This window comes from Bos javanicus, chromosome 9 (assembly GCF_032452875.1).
Source record: "Bos javanicus breed banteng chromosome 9, ARS-OSU_banteng_1.0, whole genome shotgun sequence".
Taxonomy (NCBI): Eukaryota; Metazoa; Chordata; class Mammalia; order Artiodactyla; family Bovidae; genus Bos; species Bos javanicus.
The window spans coordinates 96,516,901-96,542,205 of record NC_083876.1 but is presented as its reverse complement, the minus strand read 5'-3'; the positions used below and the strand labels follow the sequence as shown (position 1 = coordinate 96,542,205).

General features: G+C 43.3%; 1 protein-coding gene across 1 annotated transcript in view; it reads right to left on the bottom strand.

The window, feature by feature from the left end:
- The window catches only part of SLC22A3 (solute carrier family 22 member 3), a 97,115-nt gene that overhangs the window by 39,174 nt on the left and 32,636 nt on the right, over positions 1–25,305 (bottom strand). The window contains exons 2-5 of the mRNA XM_061428483.1: positions 19,602–19,705; positions 17,231–17,385; positions 15,426–15,594; positions 14,463–14,580 (exon numbers count right to left, since the gene is read on the bottom strand). Of these exons, the coding sequence (XP_061284467.1) occupies positions 14,463–14,580; positions 15,426–15,594; positions 17,231–17,385; positions 19,602–19,705 (546 nt within the window). The remainder of the gene's footprint in view (positions 1–14,462; positions 14,581–15,425; positions 15,595–17,230; positions 17,386–19,601; positions 19,706–25,305) is intronic.

Sequence of the window (25,305 nt, the reverse complement as noted above, 5' to 3'; positions counted from 1 at the left end):
GCTCCTAAAGGGTCAGTCCCCTGGATACCGTGTACTTTTGCTCTCAGAATGCCGAAAAGCTGGGTTTCTCTGACTGGGAAATGGGTCATCACAGTTCCTATTGCATTTTTCCATCAGAGCTTTTGAAATTGTGCTTATACTTTGACTAAATTATCTTTTTTCTACCATTTATAAAGACACTACGTATAGAACCTACTCTATAGCAATCACTTGAATAAAAGTGCACTTATCCTCCTAAGTTAGTGTTTCTCAAACTGAATTCTGTATCCTTTTTTAAAATTAAAAAAAATTTCATTTCTTTTTATTTACTTATTTGTCTGTGCCGGGTCTTAGTAGAGGCACGTGAGATCTTTGATCTTTGTTGTGGCATTCGAACTCTTAGTTGCACAATGTGGAACCTTGCTTCCTGACCAGAGATGGAACCCTAGCTCCCTGCATAGGGAGCATGGAATATTATCCTCTGGACCATCAGGGAAGTCCCCTAAATTATGTATTCTTAATCATTTTTTTAAAAAGAGATCTATGCAAAGAGTTGACTCATTGGAAAAGATCCTGATGCTGGGAGAGACTGGGGACAGGAGGAGAAGGGGACGACAGAGGATGAGATGGCTGGATGGCATCACCGACTCGATGCACATGAGTTTGGGTGAACTCCGGGAGTTGGTGATGGACAGGGAGGCCTGGCGTGCTGCGATTCATGGGGTCGCAAAGAGTCGGACACGACTGAGCGACTGAACTGAGCTGATGGTGGTACTCATTTCAGAAGTACTGTTTGTCAAATATTTGGGGTTCCCCTCCTCCTCCCCCAGCCCATTACAGGGGTGGGATTGTGGTGATTGGCCTGCATGATCGATCCCTCTCCTTGAATCTGCCAAGGACTGGTCAGCATTTACTTGCTGAAGAAGGACCCACAGGAACTTCCTCTTTTCTGCACAGGTCCAGGCAGTGGCTGCTAGAACAGCCTGGATTGAAGAGTGAGAACCTTATGACAAGGTCGCAATCCCATATTCCTCAATGAAGAGTAGCCTCTGCTCACTGCAACTAGAGAAAGCCTGCATATAGGAACAAAGACCCAGCATAACAAAAAATGAATAAATAAATAATACAAAAACTAAATGATGCATCTGCTTATTAACTGGTACTCAGAAAACTGGCTCAGGGTTGAGACCAATAAAGGTGGATCCCTACTTCACAGAGGCAGTGGGGCTACAGGGCAGATGAACTCAAGTCTGAATGTGGCAGTTAGAGCCGTAAGCTTATAGGAGAATGTCTGTGGCCTTTGGGTGCAGAAGGTTTCTTAAACAAAACCCAGAAAACAATCAATAAGCAAAAATATGCTGATATGACTGTGTCAAAACATTTAAGGATTTAAGAATTTTTGCTCAATGGAAAAAAAAAAACCAGGCAAAGTTAATGGGTAACTAAAACAGTGAGGGAAAGATACTTGCAATGTCTAAAACCAACAACAGGGTAAAATTGAGGACAGAAAGGTGATCCTATAAATTGAAGGGGACAGTCCAATCCATTAAGTCTAAACATCCCAGAAAACTCAATATACATGGGCCAGGATACGGCGAGGCTGCCCACAGAGGGGAAACACAAATAGCAAAGCACAAAGTGAGCTGAGCCTCACCGGTAACCAGAGACGTGCAACCTAAAACACTCCGGAGGCTGGCCAGAGTGAGAAAATAGGAGAGTACCAGATGTGTGTGGGGGACACTCAGTGGGTACACTCAGAAAGCAAGCTGGCGTTACTGGACTCCTGGGCAAACGTCCAGACAAAACTATAATTCAAAAGGATACACGCACCCCCATCTTAACTGCAGCACTGTTGACAACAGCCAAGATCATGGGGAGAATCTAAATGTCCATGGACAGAAGAAAGGATAAAACAGATGTGGCACATATACACAGCGGAATACTACTGAGCCAAAAAAGAGATTGAGAAAAATGCCATTTGCAGCAACACGGATGGCCTTAGAGACTGTGACACTGAGTGAAGTGAGTCAGAGAGAGAGACAACTGTATCATCACTCATACGCAGAAGCTTGAAAAGTGGTACACAGGAACTTATTTACAAACAGACACAGATACACAGATTTAGAGACCTGATGAAATATTTTCACTGCGATGATCATAATCGACTTGAACTTCAGAGGCTGGTTGTTTTTAGACACCCGAGTGTACCATGTAGTTTACAGAACTGTGGGAAGAAATGCTTCATGAACTGGAGCCCATGCTTCACTCTGTGGTCATCAAAGTCTGTTCCCCACTAATTTTAGATCAGCCTGTATAAACACAGCGTGTTCACGGTTATGAATCACAGAGTGGATACTTGAATTGTCTTTAGTGAAATTTGTCCATGCCAGGCTTCAGAGGGAAGAATTTAAGCCTGGAAACTCTACTAGTGATCAACATACACAGCAAATACTCAATCTCTATTGTATTTGGTGGCATAGAAATAATCATGTTGAGCATTCGTCCAATAAACCTTTTTCAGTCTCAAGATCTAAACTGTTAGTGGTGTGTGGGCCCTGACACATAAACAGGAAAGAAAACAAGGATTCGCCTTTGAGAAATGGTGCAACAACTGTACACCAACCAAGTTGTTCAACCCTTACAACTGCACAAGTGTGACTTGTGCTTAATGTCAGTGAAAGAGCAGAATATAGAAAAGCGGGTCTATTTTATTGAATCAAAAAAGTGAATGAATCTTGGAAGCTTTTTTTTTTTTTTAATCAAGAATATTGTTTATCAAGTTTCTGTGGAGTGAGGGCTTTCCTGAGAACTGCATACAACTTGAACTCTGAGAGCTCAGGAAATGATTGTTCAACAAATGGCAACTAATGCTATTTCTGCTTCCTGATCAGTGACTCCCATCCTAATTGAGTATGAGAACTCCTGGTTAATGTCAAAGAATTTAATGGTTGCCCAAATGATAGGAAAGTGAAAAAGTGTCAGTTGCTCAGTCATGTCCGACTCTTTGAGACCCCATTGACTGTAGCCTGCCAGACTCCTCTGTCCATGGAATTCTCTAGGCAAGAATACTGGAGTAGGTTGCCATTTCCTTCTCGAGGGGCTCTTCCTGACCCAGGGATCAAACCTGTGTCTCTTGCATTGCAAGAAGATTATTTACCATCTGAGCCACCAGAGAAGCAACTGTGGTTTTACTTCTGTTCACTGAGAATTCAACATAACACAGATTTACTGTGAATTTAATAATGCCTTTCAATTCATTAGTCAGTATCCATCACAACAGCTTCTGTTTTCATCCGAGAAAATAGTACATATTTATACAAGATGTACTCTGCATATAAGTTAAATAAACAGGGTTACAATATATAGCCTTGACATACTCCTTTCCCAATTTGGAACCAGTGCATTGTTCCATGTCTGGTTCTAACTGCTGCTTCCTGACCTGCATACAGATTTCTCAGGAGGCAGGTAAAGCGGTCTGGTATTCTCATTTCTTGAAGAATTTTCCAGTTTGTTGTGATTCACACAGTCAAAGGCTTTAGCATAGTCAATGAAGCATAAGTAGATGTTGTATAACTTATATGCAGAGTACATCATGTGAAATGTTGGACTGATGAAGCACAAACTGGAATCAAGATCGCCGGGAAAAATATCAATAACCTCAGACATGCTGATGACACCACCCTTATGGCGGAAAGCAAAGAGAAACTAATGAGCCTCTTGACGAAAGTGAAAGAGGAGAGTGAAAAAACTGCCTTAAAAGTCAACATTCAAAAAACTAAGATCATTGTATCCGGTCCCATCACTTCATGGCAAATAGATGGGGAAACAATGGAAACAGTGAGAGACTTTATTTTCTTGGGCTCCAAAATCACTTCAGATGGTAACTCCAGCCATGAAATTAAAAGATACTTGCTCCCTAGAAGGAAAGCTATGACAAACCTAGACAGCATATTAAAAAGCAGAGACATTACTTTACCAACAAAGGTCGAACTAATCAAAGCTATGGTTTTTCCAGTAGTCATGAATGAATGTGAGAGTTGGACCATAAAGAAAGCTGAGCACTGAAGAATTGATGCTTTCCATTTGTAGTGTTAGAGAAGACTCTTGAAAGTCTCTTGGACAGCAAGGAGATCAAACCAGACAATCCTAAAGGAAATCAACACTGAATATTCATTGGAAGGACTGATGCTGAAGCTGAACCTCCAATACTTTGGCCACCTGATGCAAAGAGCTGACTCATTGGAAAAGACTCTAATGCTAGGAAAGATTGAAGGCAGGAGGAGAAGGGGATAACAGAGGATCAGATGGTTGGATGGCATCACTGACTTGATGGACATGAGTTTGAGCAAGCTCCGGAAGCTGGTGATGGACAGAGAAGACGTGTGCTGCAGTCCATGAGGTCGCAAAGAGTCGGACACAACTGAGCCACTGAACTGAACTGATCCAAGATGTATTCATTCCTTTTACAGACAAGACTTGGTTGTAAAGGATTTTTGGACTTTGGCAGTAACTTGATGGTTCCCAAGAATCAGTGGCCCACTGGGCAGACTGCCACAGAATTCTTCCATTAGCTCTGGGCTGAGATCACATCTGCTGGGAGGCAGGAGTGTGTTAGCAAGACTGCTCCTCTCTAGTCACCCTCCATGCTCAGTCCTCTGTTGTTGTTCAGTCGTTAAGTTGTGTCTGACTCTTTGCAACCCCATGAACTGCAGCACGCCAGGCTTCCCTGACCTTCACCATCTGGAGTTTTCTCAAACCCATGTTCCTTGAGTCAGTGATGCCATCCAACCATCTCATCCCCTGTCATCCCCTTTTCCTCCTGCCTTCAATCTTTCCCAGCACCAGGGTCTTTTCTAATGAGTCAGTTCTTCGCATCAGGTGGCCAAAGTATTAGAGCTTCAGCTGCAGCATCAGTCCTTCCAATGAATATTCAGTGTTAATTTCCTTTAGGATTTTCTGGTTTGATCTCCTTGCTGTCCAAGAGACTGTCAAGAGTCTTCTCCAGCACAATTCGAAAGTATCAGTTCTTCGGTGCTCAGCCTTCTTTATGGTCCAACTGTCACATCTATATATGACTACTGAAAAAATCATAGCTTTGACTAGACAGACCTTGGTTGGCAAAGTGACAACTCTGCTTTTTAATACACTGTCTAGAATAGTCACTGATTTTCTTCCAAGTAGCAAATATATTCCTAGGGATGGTAACAAAGATCTACTCTTCTAGCATAAAAGTGTCCTTGGTTCAGGCCATTTCCACCAACATTCCCTAAGTTCTTTTCCTGGGAAGGATATAAGAACATCTTCACTCTTCAAGGAGAAGGCAATGGCACCCTACTCCAGTACTCTTGCCTGGAAAATCCCATGGATGGAGGAGCCTGGAAGACTGCAGTCCATGGGGTCACTGAGGGTCGGACACAACTGAGCAACTTCACTTTCACTTTTCACTTTCATGCATTGAAGAAGGAAACGGCAACCCACTCCAGTGTTCTTGCCTGGAGAATCCCAGGGATGGGGCATCCTGGTGGGCTGCCGTTTCTGGGGTCGCACAGAGTCAGACACGACTGAAGTGACTCAGCATCACTCTTTAAAGCTTCCTTTATTCAGCCACCTTAAGAAACATACATCCATTATTTGGAGAAGGAAGGCTTGCTCTCAATCAGGTCCTCTTTTTGTACATGAAATTATACTTCCTTTCCTCCAAAAGCACCAGATTCAGAGAAAAATGAAGACAGCAGAGATCCATATTATTTGTTCTAAACCAAGAAATATAGCCATCTCCAGATTGCATGGGCTTTGTCCCTTCTGTATCTGTATCCACATGAAGAAGCATTGCTATGCCAACACAATCTGGATGTTCTTCATCCAGCCGCCTGTTTTTGTTGATGGTGTTGTTGTTCAGTCGCTACGTTGTGTCCAACTCTTTGTGACCCCAAGGACCACAGCATGCCAGGCTCCTCTGTCCTCCACTGTCTTCCAGAGTGTGCTCAAACTCATGTCTTTGAGTCAGTGATACCATCCAACCATCTCAGTGTTTTGCCTTCAGTCTTTCCCAGCATTAAGAGTCTTTTCCACTGAGTTGGCTCTTCCCATCACGTGGCCAAAGTAGATGGATATTAATTTTTATTTTCTCCAGGGAAGGGAAGATTTAGCCCCTAAAAACCTAGCACCTGATACCTTTTATACCATCCACCTGAAGGGGATCTCTAGGGATTGAAACAAGTGGCTCCCAGTGTGTTTCCTCCCTCAGGATTTAGCACAATATTCTCATGGTTATCTACATCAAAGAAGCATGTTTGTGCACACCAACAATCTGTGTGCACCAACAATCAACTGAGCCCTGGAGAATTTAAACGATTTCACTCAGACTGCATCGCTCTTCTTAGGATTAGTTCTTGAAGAAAGGCAGTTTTCCTAGTGGGTTGAAGAACTGTCATGGCAACAGCAGCTCTGGTTTAAGAGTTAGCGCCCAGAAATTCCTGCCGGGGAGTGGGTGTACAGGGTTCTGGAAGCCGTGCCCATCGCGGCCTCCACAGCAAAGAACACTCTCACAAAGAACTAGGATTTTCTCATTTATTCCCAGTAGGGAAGCACAGGAATTTGGATTGCAGAGACTGATTTTGCCAGAAACATAGCGGGGGCCAGATGGCACAGGAACAAAACACTTGAGAAAGCTGCCGTCTCCCTCTCTCACACACAGATGCGAGATTTCAGAGACCGTAGTAGACGACCGCTCTCCCGGCAAGTGTTCAAAAAAGCAGGAACAGATGCACACTCACTCTGTTCGATCAGAGAGAGAAAGACCCAGAATGAAAGTAATTGAATCAGGCATTTTCACAATTCTCACCAAAAAGAGCAAGCAATACGAACAGAATAAAAGAAGCCTGTGTGGCTTATTCATTTCGTTTTGTATTTGAATTAATTTTGTTTGTGATGCCACCAGGGCCTGAGCTACGCCAGGAAAAGGCAAATGCTTCTCTGTGTTACCGCAGGGGTGCTGGGGCTGGAAGACAAGGACTATGGTTTCCAAGGAAAAGGGTCAGCTTTGGAGAAGGAGAAAGGGGGGGCTCCCTGGTTCCCAGATCACATAACCAATGAATGAGGAGCCGACAGGACTCTGTCACAGTGATGTAGAGCTTGGAACTCTCCCTCTACTGTTGTAATCTGCGTCATTTTGCCTGCAGAGTTTGCTGGTATTTCAGCTTTAGGGAGAGTGGACCAGCTGAACACAAGTGCTTTGGTTCTGTGTCTGGATCTAGAACGTTCCTCCAGGTGGAGAGGCCAGTGGCTGGAAGGGGACACTTGGGTCTCTGGCATTGCTGTCCTGTGTGGGACCCACCTGGAACAGGTGCTCAGCCACTGCCGTCTCTAGAAAGAGCAGGGGGGCCAGTGATCAAGAGGGCTGGCGTCTGACTCCCTGACAATGGATGGATGAGTAAAGACACAAGCAGCGATCCTACTTTCAAAAGAAAGTAAACGGGGGCCAGGGCCTCAGTGGAACAAGCTACAGTTCAAGTCCAGATGAAGAACTAGAGAAGAAACCGGGGACTGAGTTGTACACATGAAATATGTACCGCGTTCTGCATGTCAACCAGTAAGGTGTGTGTGAAGGGATATCACTTCATGTCGGACCTTCAGATCAAGGCTGGAAAAGTTAGTTGTTTAAAAGAAAACTAGGGATTGAGGAAGAAAGAGAAAGCCCGTAGGCACCTGGCGGAAAGGGGGTGCCCCGCAGCTTGCATCTGACACCGGGAAATCCTAGGTCCCATTCTCTAGACAGGCCAGGCATCCCATGACTTCTTGTAGGCATCAGGGTCCATGGTGGGCTGGGAGAGACGGTGAAGCCAGAAACTGAAGACCTTTGGCATCCACCTTTGGGCACAGCTGGGAAGGTGAAGACCAGCCTAGTAACAGGGTGACCAACTCACCCTGTTCGCTTGAGACTGTCTCTGAGTTTAGCTTTGAAACTTCAGTTTCCTATAGATCTCCCAATCCTGGACACTCAAGGACAATTGAGCACCCTACTGGTCACCATCTGAGTCCATTAGTTGTCCTGGCTCCTGCAGATCTCATTACTTGTTAGAAAGACGTCCTCAGACGCTGGGACTGACTGATGTCACTGTATGTACATATATATTGATATATATTTGTATTTTTATCTGGGTATCTTCCCACGTGGCACAGTGGTAAAGAATCTGCCTGCTAATGCAGGAGATGCAAGAGATGTGGGCTTGATCCCTGACTCGAGAAGATCCCCTGGAGAGGGAAACGGCAACCCACTCCAGTATTCTTGCCTGGGAAATCCCATGGACAGAGGAGCCTGGTGGGCTACAGTCCATAGGGTTGCACACAGTTGGACATGACCGAACAACTGAGCGCACACACACGTATTTATATTTATATGACACTGATGCTGAGTGCTTTTCTCTCACAGTTCTGATGTACATCATACTTCTCATGCCTTCAGAGCAAGAAGCATACAGCCAGGTTATTTCATGAGGGCCTCTGGCAGGTGAGTGTCAGGGAGGGGAGAGGCCTGTCTCCTACGATTCCTCACACAAAACACTGCTCTCCAGGAAGGTGCCCTGAAAATCTGCCTTGCGCGCTCCAGGGCGGAAATCTCATTCATCAAAGGATATGTGACTTGGATTTCTCGTTCAATTAAAGCCATGGGATGCTCTGGAACATTCTCCCTAGAGATCTGTACCAATTAATGAGAGTCCTCAGACCTGGAAGATTTTTAGGTCCAGTTTCCTTTAGTGGAAGAAATTTACTGTTTCATCACTCAGCTTGGGAAAGGAACTCACTCTGGACTCAACAGTCCTTCGGTGCTGCGTTTATGGCTTTTTAAGGATTGCAACAAATACTTTCCCCATGCTATGTAATATCTTCTTATTTTCAAAACATTAAAGACACGGGAATGAATTAGAACAATCCATTAAAATATACACCATTTATAGAACTCAGGCTATTTTCAAAGATATGTTTAAGTAAGGGCATGGTTAAATTAATTCTCAGCGTCAAAGGTGCATTTTATCTTTGGTATATGAAGTGTTTTGATATTTTTTATGCATTCAAGAATATTCCAAATTAAAGCTAACATGGTAGTATCATATTACAGTAATCACTTTTTTCTCTTTCTTATTTTTTAAACTATGGAAGTATAACACATTTATAGGAGACTTAGAAAATACTGAACAAGGTTATAGAACAAAGTTACCTATAGCTCCACTATACATGAGTACAGTAATCATTTTAATGTGTCATGTTAAGGACGACGGCTTTGCTGGTAGAATGGAATCATTTATTCTGTATGAAGTCAAAGAGCTCACATGGTCTTCTTGACAGCTGGAATCACAGTATGGTTCCTCTTTTGGAAAAACCAAAATTACATTTATAAAAAACCCCCTTTGAAAGGAAATGTCACAAACAGATGTTCCCAAAGCTGAAAAGTCCCTCTCTGCAGTAATATTGATGCTTCTGTGATGGTTCATTAAAATGTAGGCTACATGGCAGCTATTAAGTGTTGGAAGTCTCTCTGGTAACCAAGGTAATTGAAAAACTAGCCTGACCCTTTCTAATGAGGTTTTAATAAATTCCATTTTGGAAATATATCAGAGTGGGATTGTTTACACCGATGATGGTCCCCTTGTGGTCAGAAAGCTCAAGTACCAGTTCTTAAAGCTACCCAAACATGTCACCATAGGAACTGCCCATGAGTGTGTTTCTGCATGGATGAGCATCAGTGTAACATCTGATACTTACATTTCAACAAGCTGTGATTAGCTATGAGCAATGAACTATATGCTGCTGCTGCTGCTGCTAAGTCGCTTCAGTCGTGTCCGATTCTGTGCGACCCCATAGATGGCAGCCCACCAGGCTCCCCCGTCCCTAGGATTCTCCAGGCAAGAACACTGGAGTGGGTTCCCATTTCCTTCTCCAATGCAAGAAAGTAAAAAGTGAAAGTGAAGTCACTCAGTCATGTACAACTCTTAGCGACCCCATGGACTGCAGCCTACCAGGCTCCTCTGTCCATGGGATTTTCCAGGCAAGAGTACTGGAGTGGGGTTGTTGTTTCCTCCATTGCCTTCTCCGAATGAACTATATAGGCACATCATAAAAATAAGGACATTACAATCAAGCCTTACAGGTTTTTGAGTCAATAGAGGCATGACTATATTGCCAACAAATGTGGACATATTCAGTTCTGTAGTATTAGCTCTTTGTTAACTAGAGTTGTAACCTACTATTTTCTATGAGCATAGCCCATTAAGAAACAAGAGGAGGAGGAGGGGGGAAGAGAGGGATCTTTAGTAAAAGGATTTTTTTTTTTTAAATCCTTTAAAAAAAATGAAACCAAAACTGCTGCCAGTGTTACTACTGATGTCGTTGTATAATCCAGGTCAGTAGGTGACAATGGCTATTTCATCAGGGTATCCATTGACTACTGATAGATGATGCTGTGCAACAAGCGTCATGATATAAAACGATAAGCATTCATTGAGCTCACTCATCTGTGGGCTGCCTGGGAGATTGCTGATCCCGGTTTCGGGAGACTTCACTAGAGCAGCTTTCCTCCAAATGTCCCTTAGTCTTCTGCACGCTCAGAAGGAGAGCCTGGAATGTTCTTCTCACAGTGATGGCTGAAGCCCAGAGACAAAGCCCAAGCACACAAGCATGTTTCCTGACTCTACCACATCACATCTGGTCACCTATCATTGACAAAGCAATCTGAATGACCAATCCCCAAAATCGAAGGGCAGGCTATACACCCCACCCATCTGAGACCAAAGCAGGTTACATTGCTGTGACCACCATCAATGGAGCCAGGAAGTACTTCCATTCACCGGAAATGAGGGGGAAGATGTTACTATGTCAAACAGCAATCTAATCTACTACAATCCAGTGTCATCTAGATAGCCAAAAATTGTGTTGGATCACCAAACTCCACTCTGGCAGTTGAACCAGTACTGTTATGATCAGCTACATTAGTTAGCTTTGACAGCAGAAACAAACACCCTCAAATCTCTGTAGCATACTGAGACACACTTAGCCAACAACAGTTTTTACTGAGGAAACAATGATTTCTTGGCCACATTCCATATCTAGGCCCTAGGTCAGCTGTTCCACCTTGTAGCTCTTCTCATTCTGGACCCACGCTGAAGGAACAGCTCCAGTTTGGGATGTCCTGATCTTGCAGCAGATGGAAAGAGCAAGAGAGAGGTCAGAAACTCACGATGTCTTTACAGATTCTGCTCTGAACTGGTCCCCTACCACTTCAGCTTCTCAGGCCTATGAGAAGTGATGAATAGGCTAGGGTTGGGAGGTGGCTGAAGCTCTTGTGATGACAGGAAGGTACAGCTGCTAGCTTTGCATTCCAGAAGATTCTTTCTAATGCATTCTAGCTTCACTGCAGCCTAGAATGTCTGCCCCTAGGATGAGGCAGGACTTGGACAGGTCTTGGAGGATAGGGTCATTTACTCGGTAATAACTTCTTCCAAAAGTCAGGATTTATCGAAGAAGAGAGGTTCTGTGAAAAGTGGGCATGAGTGCCTTGATGGCATTATACCCATGGAGCAGGGATACCAGCTAAAGCAATGAAATGTTTCTGAAGGTGTGAAGTGATTATGTGAACATAAGGTTTCAAGGTGACCCTAACATTGACATGGACAACAATCATTTGAGTCACCAAAATGTGAGTAACTGACAGCATTCTCCCCCACTCAGAAAATATAATGGGATCCTGCTTTGATGCTGGTATTGGAGTTCAAATCAAATGTCTGCACTATTATCCAGTATTTTTGAGTAATGAAAGAGACATTTTGCATATTACCAAGCTTTGTGGAAACATTAAGATCTCTGAAATTAAAAAAAAAAAGATGGTTTGGCCTATAATTTGACTGATCAGCTATAGTAAGGTATTTTAAACTGAAATGCAAAATTCCTTTTCTTTTTAAAGATAATACTTTGCCTTCTGGCTTATGTTGTAAAATTTTTAATGGTTGGAGATGGACAGGATCAGTTTGAAGACATTTGTTTAAAAAATTGAAGCCCCCTTTGACAAGCAGGTGATTATAAGCATGAGACTGGAGCTTACAAGACAAGCTTGGAAAATCTCATGATGCTAACGAGCAAGGAAGCATTCAGAAACTACTGAAGGTGTGGCAGACAGACTCAGGAACCAAGGAAGATGAACCTTATCTGTCCAAAGACAGGGACGATTTGAGCATCAATAAGGATAATAACAAAAACAAAAGACCGAACATACACAGTATGTATAAATCCAGGAGGTCATAAGCAGGCTTAAAAAACCCATAATCCACAATGTATTGATTACTTTTTGAGAATGTAGGCAACCAATGTGAAAAGAACAAGGGACTTCCTGGGTGGTCCAGTGGTTAAGAATCTGCCTTCCAAGGCAGTGGTCTTGGGTTCAGTCTCTGATCTGTAAACTAAGATCTCAACCCTAGCATTCTCCACCCCCCAAAGCTGCTAGAAAAACAAGAGTGAACCTACAGATTAAAAAGACCAGAGAGGCTTATCAACCAAAATGACCAGTGACTAGGATCCTAAGCCTACACTGGTAGTCAGGATGCTGGAGTCAATTCCCCAGAGAAACTGAAGTTTAATTCAAATCTGACTTTTAAATGGAAATCATCTAACTGCAAAAACTAGAGTTCCAGTGTCTTGGAAGTCACCAAACCCACAGTTCATGATCTTTCACAATCAAAACCATGTAGCGGGTTTAAGTATTTCCCTGCTGAAATGATTGCTAGCCTGCTCATGAACTCAAAGCGAGTCAGTGAGCATTGGGCTGGACACTCACAGGACATGGAAGAGCAGCTGTTCTCGTGAACCATCCCAGGGCCTCTCAGAAAGACTCATGTAACACGTGATGTGGCTGGTTAATGCGGCATCCTTTCATAAGCCATGAGGGCATATTATTTTTCTATAGTCTTAAAACCTTGCTTTAGACCTTACGCTCTGGGACGACATGCGCAATGCCTTCATTGTACTCATTGCATGAATAGCAAAAACACTCATTTGGCCACTAAAACTGAGCACAAAGTACCATACATTTGATCCAGCTGTGAAGCCCAACAGCTTGTATGACCACTACAAGCTGAGAGGCAGTGGGATGACTTTTCCCCTAAAAGCATAGCTGAAATGTACTCAAATAATGACAAGCATCGACTTGTCTTCATGGTCAACAGACATGTTTTCTCTTTACCATTTATTTTATGATCTGTAAACCTCAAGGTGAGTGTCTCAGGTGGCTCAGTGGTAGAGAACCCACCTGCCCATGCAGGAGACACAAGGTGGATCCCTGGGTCAGGAAGATCCCCTGGAGAAGGAAATGGCAACCACTCCCGTATTATTGCTTGGAAAATCCCACAGACAGAGGAGCCTGGTGGGTTACAGTCCATAAGGTCTCAAAGAGTCTGACATGACTGAGCAGCTAAACAACAAACCTCAAGGTACTGGGTTGGCCAGCAAGTTCATTGGGGTTTGTAAGGTGAACTTTTTGGCCAATCCAATTCATCACGAATCTGCTTTCAACAGTGACAACTGGTCCGTTGAAACCTTTGTAAACACAGAGCTCACTGCTTGCCACTTAAGTACGAGTGAAAGAAGGCAGAAATCCAAATATACCTGACCAGGCTCTAGGGAGCTACGAAGCTAAGGAGTTGACAATAAAACCCACAAAACCCATTTTTATCAGAACTTTTCTAACTAAACAAACTGAATGCTGCAAAAGAAAACAACATTAGCAATATTAATATTAAAAATTCTTCTTAAATATCCTCTTATAGTAATCCTTCTGTTATTCTGCATCCACTGAGTCTTTGCCTCTAAAGCAAAATCCTTTTTTTAGATGCTACTCTCTAATTATTCAGGCCTTGTTTCAAATATATGTGTGTATATATATATATATATATATCAACAGCATATTGAGAATCTTCCAAGAATGAGCTTTTAATAAATCACCTCTCTTTTCTCTCCATGCAGTGATACAGAGGGATCCAAAATGCCTTTGCTGAGGGAAGGGATGATGGAAAGATGGAAAGGAAGATGGGAGGGAGGGCAGACTGCCTAGCATCTATAAGTTTAAAGGCTGAAACATTACATCTTTGTCCAAGCTCTGCTTGACATAGATAATATTTGCAAGACTAAATTTAAAAACAAAACTTTAGACTAAAATTGAATGTTAAGAAAAGATTTATAGTTTGTGCAATTAAGGTGAATGAATGGTTAATTACTATGAGATCTAGTAATTTGGTACAACTATTAACATATGGACTAAATGACCAGTTCACTTCAGCTATAACACTATAATTACTCTGCAATTACTTCTATGATTCCTCCCAAGGTTTTCTTTTTTTAAGTCAAATTATCAATGATTAGTCAGATGTTTGATGATACGTGCGTGAGAAATTAATTCACTCACTTTAACAAGACTTGTTACCAGTAATATGTAAAATTACCTCTGAGTAATTTGGCGAGAGGTATTTCCCATTGCATTTGGCAATGCTCCTCAGAATTTTTAAGGCTTTATCTCCTTTCTTCCGAGTAATCAGCCAGCGGGGAGATTCAGGAACAACCCTAATGAGAAGAAGTCTTTCTTGAGTTACACTTGTGAATTTCAAAAGTTTATGACTTGAGTTTCATTCAAAATGGATCTTATAATTAGATACATACTTAGAAGATTCTGAGAGCTTAGAATTAGCTCTCTGAAACGTAGATTACCTTTGCAAGCTTATAGTGGAAGGAAAAAATGCTCACTGGACAACTGAATCATTGCTCATGACAAAATAAATCAATATTACATTGCTCTTGCAAGAAAGCTATATTAGAATACACGTCCTCAATTACACAGAAGAAAAGAATTGGGATTTAATGAGCATTTAGGCAAAGGTTGAGAACCTGATTTATGTAAACTGATTTGCTCATACACTAAAATTAAATTAGAGGAATAATTAAAATATTAAAATAACAAGAATCAAATGCCTACACCTATAATTTTCTGATAATTTAATTTTCTGAGGCTCTTAACATTTTCTCATTCCCCTGAGAACTCCTGAGTAACATTAGTTTGCTTAGTAAAATATACAGAGAAGCAATCTTGTTCACTGCATTTAAACTGCATGTTGAAATACTGGCAGGTACAGTCTGTTGCCTCGTGGTTTTCCTAAAAATGCTACAAAATAACAAAACATAATTAATACTCTACTTTTAATGTATTTCGGAATTTTATAATTTAATAAAAAGAATTAGCCAAAAATCAATCAATAAATAACCTCTGAAAATTCTCTAGAAGTTCTCAAAGCCCATTTCTGGAGATGTTAGACGTCTCCGTAATCTCCTTCATGTCCATGTTTGCTTAGAAGCATTCATTCTAAGTGTCTGTTGAGTAAGAATAAATTTGATAATGACCAAAATCAAATTACCAGTAATAAAGGAGGAAGAGAAAGTTGGGCAGTGTGATGGCTAGCTGGATCCCCTGCCAATTGGGGATAAAGTAGGCGATTCCAGGAAGAATTATGATTCCAAGGGTGAAGAACATTTGAATCACTATTCCCACAATCCTTCTTTGCTTTGAACCTACTATTTCAGTCACTGAAGGAAAATAAACACAGAGGTTAGGGAAGCGCAATATCAGTTCTAAAACAAAGAAAGAGACAAAGACATTACACCTGTTACACCCGTCCGTCAGTATCACCAGGATACTGTGCGGTGTTCACTGTGCTCCCAAGCCCTCTGGTCAAATCCAGTGCATGCTCAGTCACTCGGTCTTGTCTGACTCTTTGCACCCCCATGGACTGTAGCCCACCAGGCTCCTCGGTGCATGGGATTTCCCAGGCAAGAGTACTGAAGGGGGTTGCCATATCCTTCTCCAGGGGATCTTCCCAATCCAGGGACTGAATCCGCGTCTCCTGCAGCTCCTGCTTTGCATATGGAATCTATTGGTTTCTATCTGCCCCTAATTCCATTCTGATCATCCTGGGGTATGCTCCCTTACTGCTGTCCTAAGAGCACAACTAGGAAAATTCACTGAGACTGAGGTTTCCTTAAAAACGCTTCATAGAAGTTACCCTGCCTATGCCGGTCATCAACCATTAGGGCCCCCAGCTCTCTCTCTCCTTCCCCACCCACGAAAAAGATCCAAAAGATCCCCAAAGTGGGCACCCCAAAGAGGGATCGTCTGGCAGTAACAGAAGAGAGTGGAAGCCCACAGGTCTGGAGTGATAATCCAAGAAAAGGCTTCACGTTTCCCTGGTCACAAATCCACTGTGACTCTGAGAAGGTGCCCATCCCAGACACGACTGGAAAGAGAACAGCCAGGACCTTCTCCAGTAACAGGAGCAAGGAGCAAAGAGAAGTTTTTCTTCAGAAGCCCATCTTTCTGGGTATAGAAGATAGCAAAGGTTTACAAATGAAGCTCTCGTGCTCAGGTCGTATCTCCTGTGTGGTAAAAAGTGCTCCACTTGTGTGGAAGGAATAGAATCAAAGGAATAATATTTGAGAGCACAGCAATGTTAGCTCACACTGTGTCATAGAAATATATGGAAAATGCTTTTAAAATGTTTCAAGGAACTAAAATTAATCTCTGAGAAAGCAAAGCAAGGGCTTCCCTGGTGGTCCAGTGGTTAAGAATCTGCCTGCCAATACAGGGGACACCGGTTCGATCCCTGATCTGGAAAGATCCCCCACGCCATGGATCAATTAAGTCCAGGTGCCACAGCTTCTGAGCCTGCGCCCTGCAACCCACGAGCTGTAACTACTGAGTCCATGTGCTGCGACGACTGAAGCCCAAGCTCCCTGGAGTCCACGCTCTGCAACCAGAGAAGCTGCCGTGAACAGAAGCTGTGCACCGCAACTCGAGAGCGGCCCACGCACAGCAACGTGAACCCAGTGCAGCCAAAAATAAATGAAAAAAAGACAGAAGAAAGCAAAGCGAGAAAGCATGCAACAACAGTATGACTAGAAAGTGCTAGAAAGTGGTTCACCCCAGTTTTTTGTGATATTTCATATTTGGTTTTCACATATGTACATAATATATACCAAATACAATGGTGGGAATTTTAATTTCTAAAGACTCGACGGCTTGTCTCTCACCCTCCTATGTGGCAGGAGTAACCACTGCAGTAGGAGTGAAGCGGCATCAGACTTGCCGGAGGAAGGCTGAGCAGCCGCACTTCTCACCCCCAAACCCTGATTCTCAAACACACCAGGAGACGAAGCCAGGTCTTACCGATCACGTAGCAGGTCATCCATGTCCCCTTTCCGAACACGCCTTGTAGGAAGCGGAAGATCACAAACACGGGGAAATTGGGAGCAAACGCCACCACGACACCAGTGACGCCAACACCGAAACACGATAGCAAGTAAATGACTATTCGGCCGTACCTTTTTGAGAATCAAAGAGGAAGAGATTACCTTAAACGTTTTTTTCAACACGATGAGAAGACTATCATTGTAAGTGTTGTTAAAAGAACTTCAAGTGCAGAACTTTTGTCTCCTAGAAGTTCCTGATCACTATGTCAAAGATTATGGAAAGTGCTACGTTTTGCTTTATAGCAAAACTTGGGCAAATAAAAACATATGCCTCTGAAGGGACATTATGAAATTTAAAGCACAGGATGCTTCCTTTGGGACTGCAGTTTCCAAAAGAGATAAGCTTCTCCATCTCTTCATGCCCTCATCCACAACATTTTCTCCCATACGATCTCCCTGGTGGCAGCTTGGACACTTCCTAGCACTTCTGTCTGTGGGTGGAGTCAGAAGGAGAGGCACAGAAAGAAGTGGAAACGGTCATGGCGGCCAAGAGGCCTGGCCTTCCATCTTGGCTCAACCAACACCAGTCATGCAACTTGGGGTGAATTTCCTGAGAAATTCCCATCAAATTCACACAGTTTCTTGCTTCACAGTGGAGATAAAAGTGGTCTCAGTTTACCACTTTTGAATGAATTTACTTTAATTCATTCTCTGCCTTTCCTACTGTCCTCCTGCAGACGTGTTGTTGTTTAGTTGATAAGTTGTGTCTGACTCTTTTGTGACCCTGCGGGTGGTAGCCCTCCAGGCTCTTCCGTCCATGGGATTTCCCAGGAAAGAATACTGCAGGGCAGAAGGGGGGGCAGGGAAAAGGAAGATAGAGTCCTTTGTGTTGAATATCCAGGTATCTGCCATTAATGTATGCATTGGCTTTTCATTTAAGCCACACCATTTTCAAACCTTGGATTAGAAATGCCCTGGATATATAATAATATTTCCATAAATATAAGAGGTACCTATGATGGGCCAGGAATTTGGATGTATGCTTGCTCAGTCACTAAGTCATGTCTGACTCTTTGAAACTCCATGGACTGTAGCCCGCCAGGCTCCTCTGTCCATGGGATTTCCCAGGCAAGAATACTGGAGTGGGTTGCCTCCTCCAGGGGATCTTCTTGAACAGGGATCAAACCTGCATCTCTTGCATTGGCAGGCAGATTCTTGATCACTGAGCCACCTGGGAAGCCCCTTACAGATAGGTGACCTACTCCATTGTTTCTTGTCCTTTCCTTCAAGACTGTGAGATTGAAGGAGTTGACAGACGGTCAGCCCTTAGGCGGGGCAAAGGAATATGCATGACTCTGTCTTCCTCCACAGAGCACCAGGTCATCTCCAAGGTCAGGAGCCCAGCCCCTCCTGGAATACAAGTAGGAAAAGCCCACCTCCCCCCAGTAGCTGATTTACTGTAGTTTGAAGATACCTTTACTGACTGTAAAAGAGAAACATGCAGAAGCAAAACCTAATGTTTAAATTAGAAAGAGAAACAACAAAATGAAAGAAATACATATTGAAATCCTAAAAAGCAAACCCAAATGGCAGCCACCTAGGGGAGAGAGTGATGTGGGGGATGAGAGGGGATTAAGGAAGAAAAGATGACTCGAAAAGGCTGGAAGCAGGAAGTAGGAAAGACACAGATAAGAGAGGGGGAACAGCACCAGACCCAGAGGATTAGGGAGACATCTCATGTTGAGGAGGGCTGGGGAACAGCTCAAGAAAAAGAAGATGAAGGAGCAGAAACCAAAGGTTCTACCCATTTTGAAGTCTTGGTCTGGTCAAACAACGACCAATTGCCTACAGGATTTGGGGCATTTTGTTGGAATTCGCTAATTAATTGCTGTTGGCAGCTCTGTAAGAGACCCTCCTGAGCTGGGGTGACCATTTTTAAATTGAATGAAACAAATTTGTAAGGGGCTGACTTTATGACTAAATCAATCAAACCACAACTAGGGAGTTACTGAAGTGCATGGAATCACCTCCAGAGCGTCCAGCCAAGCCAGCCCTCGGCCCAGACACAAAGTCACTGCCTTGCTGGTCTATGTTCGCTCTCAGATGTGTTCAGACCCAAGCGGAGCAGCCCCAGTGGGTTGTACAGTTCAAGGGGTAAGGAGATGCAGTTTAAGAAGAAGGAAAGAATTAGTCCAACCAAACAGGTGTTCAGCATCAAGAGTGGGGGCATGAAGACTCTTTTCCAAATGTAGAAAGCATAGCTTCCTAATAGTTAACGTGAAACATCTTCCTCTACACAGGTATACACCATCTTCTAGACGTGAAGTGGCTGTCTTACCCATGCCTACCTGTCCGCTGCATAGCCCAAGGTGAACGCCCCGGCCAGGAAGCCCAGGTTCAGGATGGCTTGTGTGAGATCCAGCATCCAAGCGTTGACACACACGAGGTCAAACTGGGGAGACAAAGAAAACCCATGAGAGATCCGTGGCAATGCTCCTCCTCAAGACACCTGATCTTTTGTATCCTTAAACATTTTTGCTCACATGCTCCTTAAATAAAAACTCTTAAGTGTATCACATAGATGCTTTTACAGCGATACGTGTCTTCTTTATCAGTTTCACTATCTGCCATCGAGGGAATTTTCAGTACACTGTAAATGCTGACATTTTAAAATCATTCTCCCAACAGTACCCAGTACAGTACTGTAGCCATGTGACACCTACCATCATCCAGCGAAAACAAGTTCTGCGATAGTCTAAAATTTGACCCCAATCTTTCTCCTCTTTGAATTCTTAGTGTCATTCACACATGGATATATCCTAATATTTTATATAGAAAATATTGTGTTATGTATACAAATTGACAATTAACTTTTGTCCTGAGATAATGTTTCTAAATATTAGAATCTTTTCTGATGGGGTTACATTCTAGTTACTTTTAGAACATGATATAAACATGTAAGATAAGATGAATCTTGAAAAACAAGTCCTATCAGGAGTAAAGTTTTGTTGGAAATGCACCTCCCCGTTTCTAGAATAAGGTTAAGAAAGCTCGGGGTTTTCCAGCTAGCTCATGAAATCTGTGGTTGAAGGTTGTTTATTACTAGAATGAGTTAGGGCTCAACATCAATTCTATTCCTGATTTTTCATTTTAAAAATTTATATGCCAAGAAAACTTATCTGTATAAATAAATTAAGGGGAATGGAGAGAGTTTTGTTACAGGATTGTTACCCGATTCTTATTGCTTCTTTCTCAATGCCAAGATTCACAGAACAATCCATCAATAAAATCATTTCTAACTTTTCTGTTAGCCAACTTGCCATTTAAGACTCCCAGTCTTGCTGTCAGAAAAGAAATGGAAACCACCAGGCTTATAAAAAGGTGTTCAATCAAATCATTCAGGTCATTTGCTTTCTTTCCTAGTTACTTCCTTACCAGTATTCCAAATTGCCCCACTGGTTCCCCACAGGTTTTAAAACCCCAGGTCAGTACATCATAGTAAGATGGGAGAGAGGTAGGAGTCCTTTTGCAAAGGGGAAGGACATTAAGAAAAGACCTTTATCCTCATCAGCGACATATCCTCAGACATCCATTTTGGACATGTGTGAGCTGAGGCTCTGAAAGCTGATTCCTTTTGAAGAATCCAGACCCCCCACCGCATGACCATCTCTTCACACCTGAGGCAAATGGCATGCTTGCCCCAACATGAAGAGCACTGCTCTAGACGGCAGTGCGACACAAAAATTAATGTTATTGGGATAAGAATTATGAGTGGTCTTATAGATACATATTCATAAGCAAACTGCAATATTTACTTATAGAACCTGAGTTCTTGTCTTGGTCCCATAGCTAATGTATGACCTGTTGACTAATACAGCTGGAAAAAAAGACGCTGGAAGCTGATTTGTAGCTTGCACTCCTCCAACATCTGAAATATAGAACAAAGCATAGTAGATGTTCAATATGTGGTCCAGGTGGCATCATAGTGCTTTAGAAACTAAGTTATCTTAGCACTTTAACCACTTAAACTGGTTAAGTGTGGCTGGAAAAAAAGAAGCTGGAAAAAAGAAGACTCGGGGCAGTAGTAGGTGGCCCACTTCATAGAGCTACTGAAAAGATTTATGGAGACCAAAGAAGTAAGATTCTCATGTCTGACTCTTTGCGACCCCATGGGCTATAGCCCGCCAGGCTCCTCTGTCCCTGGAATTCTCCAGACAAGAATACTGGAGTGGAGTGCCATTCCTTTTTCCAGGGGATCTTCCCGACCCAGGGATTGAACCCGGGTCTCCTGCAGTGCAGGTGGATTCTTTACCGTCTGAGGCGCCAGGGAGGCCCCCAAAGAAGTAAGAAAATACACATATAGGCATAGAAGTTGTAACTTAAAAGGGATTTATTGTCAATATAGGTGCTGGTTTTTCAAGGCACAACAATTTCATTTTAAGTAAACTTGCAGGTGATTATTCATCTGAAATAATTTCTCATTGGAATTAAGCATGTAAAGAATGCAATTAGAATTAAAGTATGTAAAATCTCAGAAATCAAACAGGAGATTTAACTGCCAGAGAAAACATTCTGACTCAGAAAATATGCTGATATCAGCCAATGTCAAATATAAACTCCCAAACAGTAGAAGCTGATTCCTCCAGCTGAGCTTCAGACACCTGGATTAGCCATATATATAGGAATGTTTCTCCAGTACGACCCAGCGAGGCCCAGCAAGAGTAAGCCTTTTAATGAACATATTTAGCTCCTTTTGAATTGTGTGAATTAAGATGCCCCTAAATACTTTTTAAATACACAAAAAGTATTCTTTAATATAAAATTGATGACATTTTTAACTTTCCCATAAGAGGAGCTACCCAAAAAAATGTTTTTTCCATATTTCCGATGACAATAAAATTAATTTAAATGTTTAAGTGGTTTATGTGCTATGATAACTTATTTTCTAAAGCACTATGATACCATCTGGATCACATATGGAGCATCTTCTATGCTTTGCTCTGTATTACAGATGTTCAGTTCAGTTCAGTTCAGTCGCTCAGTCGTGTCCGACTCTTTGTGACCCCGGGACTGCAGCACGCCAGGCTTCCCCGTCCATCACCGACTCCCAGAGCTTGCTCAGACTCGTGTCCATGGAGTTGATGATCCGACCATCGCATCCTCTGTTGCTGCTGCTGCTGCTAAATCACTTCAGTCGTGTCCGAAACTCTGTGTGACCCCATAGACGGCAGCCCACCAGGTTCCTACGTCCCTGGGATTCTCCAGGCAAGAACACTCTGTTGGGGGAGTGCAAACTACCATTCTCAGAGTCCTGGGCCAGCAGGGCCCGGTTAGATTCTGCCAGTAGGGGGCGCCGGTGCAGGATGAGAAGGAGGAGGGAGGCAGCGGTGGCGGCAGCACTGGCTCCAGCTGTAGCAACGACCACAAGCAGTACTAGATCCCCGGGAGGAGGGCATGCAACCCACTGCAGCATTCTTGCCTGGAGACTCCCATGGACAGAGGAGCCTGGTGGGCTACAGTCCATGGGGTCGCAAAGAGTCAGACACAGCTGCGTGACTGCACGCCCAGTGCTTCTAACCACTCCCCGGCTCCATGGGGGCGAAGGGACAGGACCCCCAGGCTCTGAGATGCTGTGGAGCAGGGCAGGGGGTCTGCAGGAGCTGTCTCCCCCTTATTTTTCTGGCTTTTCCAAAACAGCTAAAATCTACATCTTTTTTTTTTTTTCCCAACCCTTCCTGCTTTATATACATGATCTCTCTCTCTCTCTCTCTTTTTTTATGACTGGGAGCCTGCTATCTTTCAAAAGCATGTGTGTGTGTGTATTAGTCGCTCAGTCGTGGCCAACTCTTTGGGACCCCATGGACCGCAGACCACCAGGCTTCTCTGTCCATGAGATTTTCCAGACAAGGATACTGGAGTGGGTTGCCATGTCCTTCTCCAGGGGATCTTCCCGACCCAGGGATCGAACCTGGGTCTCCTGCATTGCAGGCAGATTCTTTAACAACTGAGCTACAGGGGAAGCGCTCCAAAAACATAAAGTAAATTAATTTAAACAAATTACATACCTGGAAAGAAATGCATGTGCGTGAGAGTGTGCGCGTACACACACACACATGCACACACTCACTCAGGTTTCCAGCACTGGGAACCGACACTGCAGTCACAAGACTGAAGGGCTTGGTATTGACTCTTGTTCACACAGTTGGGAGGCAAACCCCTGCCTCCTGGGGAGTGTGTGTCATAATCAGTTCTGAGCTCGCTGTCTGCTGCCCAAACAGCTCTGGGTCTGAGATGTTTTTGTGTCTAAAGAGAGGTTGGCAGGCACTGACGCCAATGAATGTTATAGGCTAAGGACTTTTTCCTGAAAAAAAAGTACTAAAATTTTGTTGTAGTTTCCAGGGAGACCTAAAACCCATCTCTTGTCAGAACTACCTGAATCAAAGACACAAACATTTATGTCTGTCCTAAGGCAATCTACCAAGAACAAGTGAAGCATCTCCTTTTTTATAAGTGTATACATTTAAAATTATTTTTACTGCGAAGTCGCTTCAGTCGTATCCGACTCTGTGCAACCCCAGAGACGGCAGCCCACCAGGATGCCCCGTCCCTGGGATTCTCCAGGCAAGAACACTGGAGTGGGTTGCCATTTCCTTCTCCAATGCATGAAAGTGAAAAGTGAAAGGGAAGTCGCTCAGTTGTGTCCGACCTTAGCAACCCCATGGACTGCAGCCCTCCAGACTTCTCCATCCATGGGATTTTCCAGGCAAAAGTACTGGAGTGGGGTGCCATTAGATGGGGGGCCATCTAATGCCATAGATCATTTCAAAGGGCTTCCAACCAAGTGCTTTTCTTAGCTTTTCCTAGATGTTAAAATCCAAACAGACATTATGTCAACTTGAGTTGTAATGATAAAATGCTGAATCAGGTCATCGTCAGATACATGCTCAAGTTTTGATGTCTAAATTATTCTTAGAACCAGGGCAACAGAATATCTTCAATACACAAAGGTCAAAGGGAGGAAGTAAGGTGAAAATATTGCAAGGATGCAAAAAGCAGGAGTTCAGGAGGGGGCTTGCCAGCTCCTGAAGCCATAGGGAGTGACCCCTGCCTCTTTCCTAGTGCGCGAGGAGTGCCCTTCTCCATCCTCCACCAAGCAAGTATTTCAAAGTCTCAATCAGTTTCAAAAACTCACTCCCTGGGGAAGAAACTGAAATATTTGGGTGGCGAGGGCCTGGACTTGTCCGCAACACATCATGCTTTCTTCTGCCCAATGTCTGGCAACCAGATAAGGCTGAGATTCAGACACTGGTGCATCGACTAGAGCAGGATAATCAGGACAGAGAGCTGGACTTTTCCATAGACGTGCTGTTTCGTCCTCTTGAACAAACTCTCACATAAGAGAGTCTACGTTGAGAGGACATCACGGTCTTTGACTCCGGCCACGGCCATGAAAAACAGTATCCATTCTCTGTATTGTTGTGGGAGAAAGAGAAGTCTTTGGAATTGAATGATCAGCCCTGAGTGCCTCTGCTCTGACTTTCTCAGGATGTGTTGTGAATCGAGCCATTCCTCATCAGCTCTCAGTTAGAAATCAACAGCCAACAAACGCTTCATCAGTGTTATCAACATCACGTACACCCTTGGTTTGACCACCAGGTGTGGGGTGCCTCTGGCTACATTTAGCACCAGCCAGTCACACATTGATCCCATGGATGGATTCCATTTCTAATCAACAAGCTGCCATCACAGAGCCTATTAATGGTTTAAAATACTGTCCTCATAGGGACTTCCCTGGTGATCCAGTGGTTAAGACTCCACACTCCCAGTGTAGAAGTCCTGGGTTTGACCCCTGGTTGAGGAACTAGATCCCACATGCTGCAAATAAGAGCTTGCACGTGGCAACTAAAAAGATCCTGCATGCTGCAAAGAGACCAAGGATTCCATATGATGCAACTAAGACCTGGAGCAGCCAAACAAATAAATATTTTTAAAACACTGCAATCACAAAGAAAATCATTTGGGTTGGATCTCCACGAGAGGGAAGCATGTCAT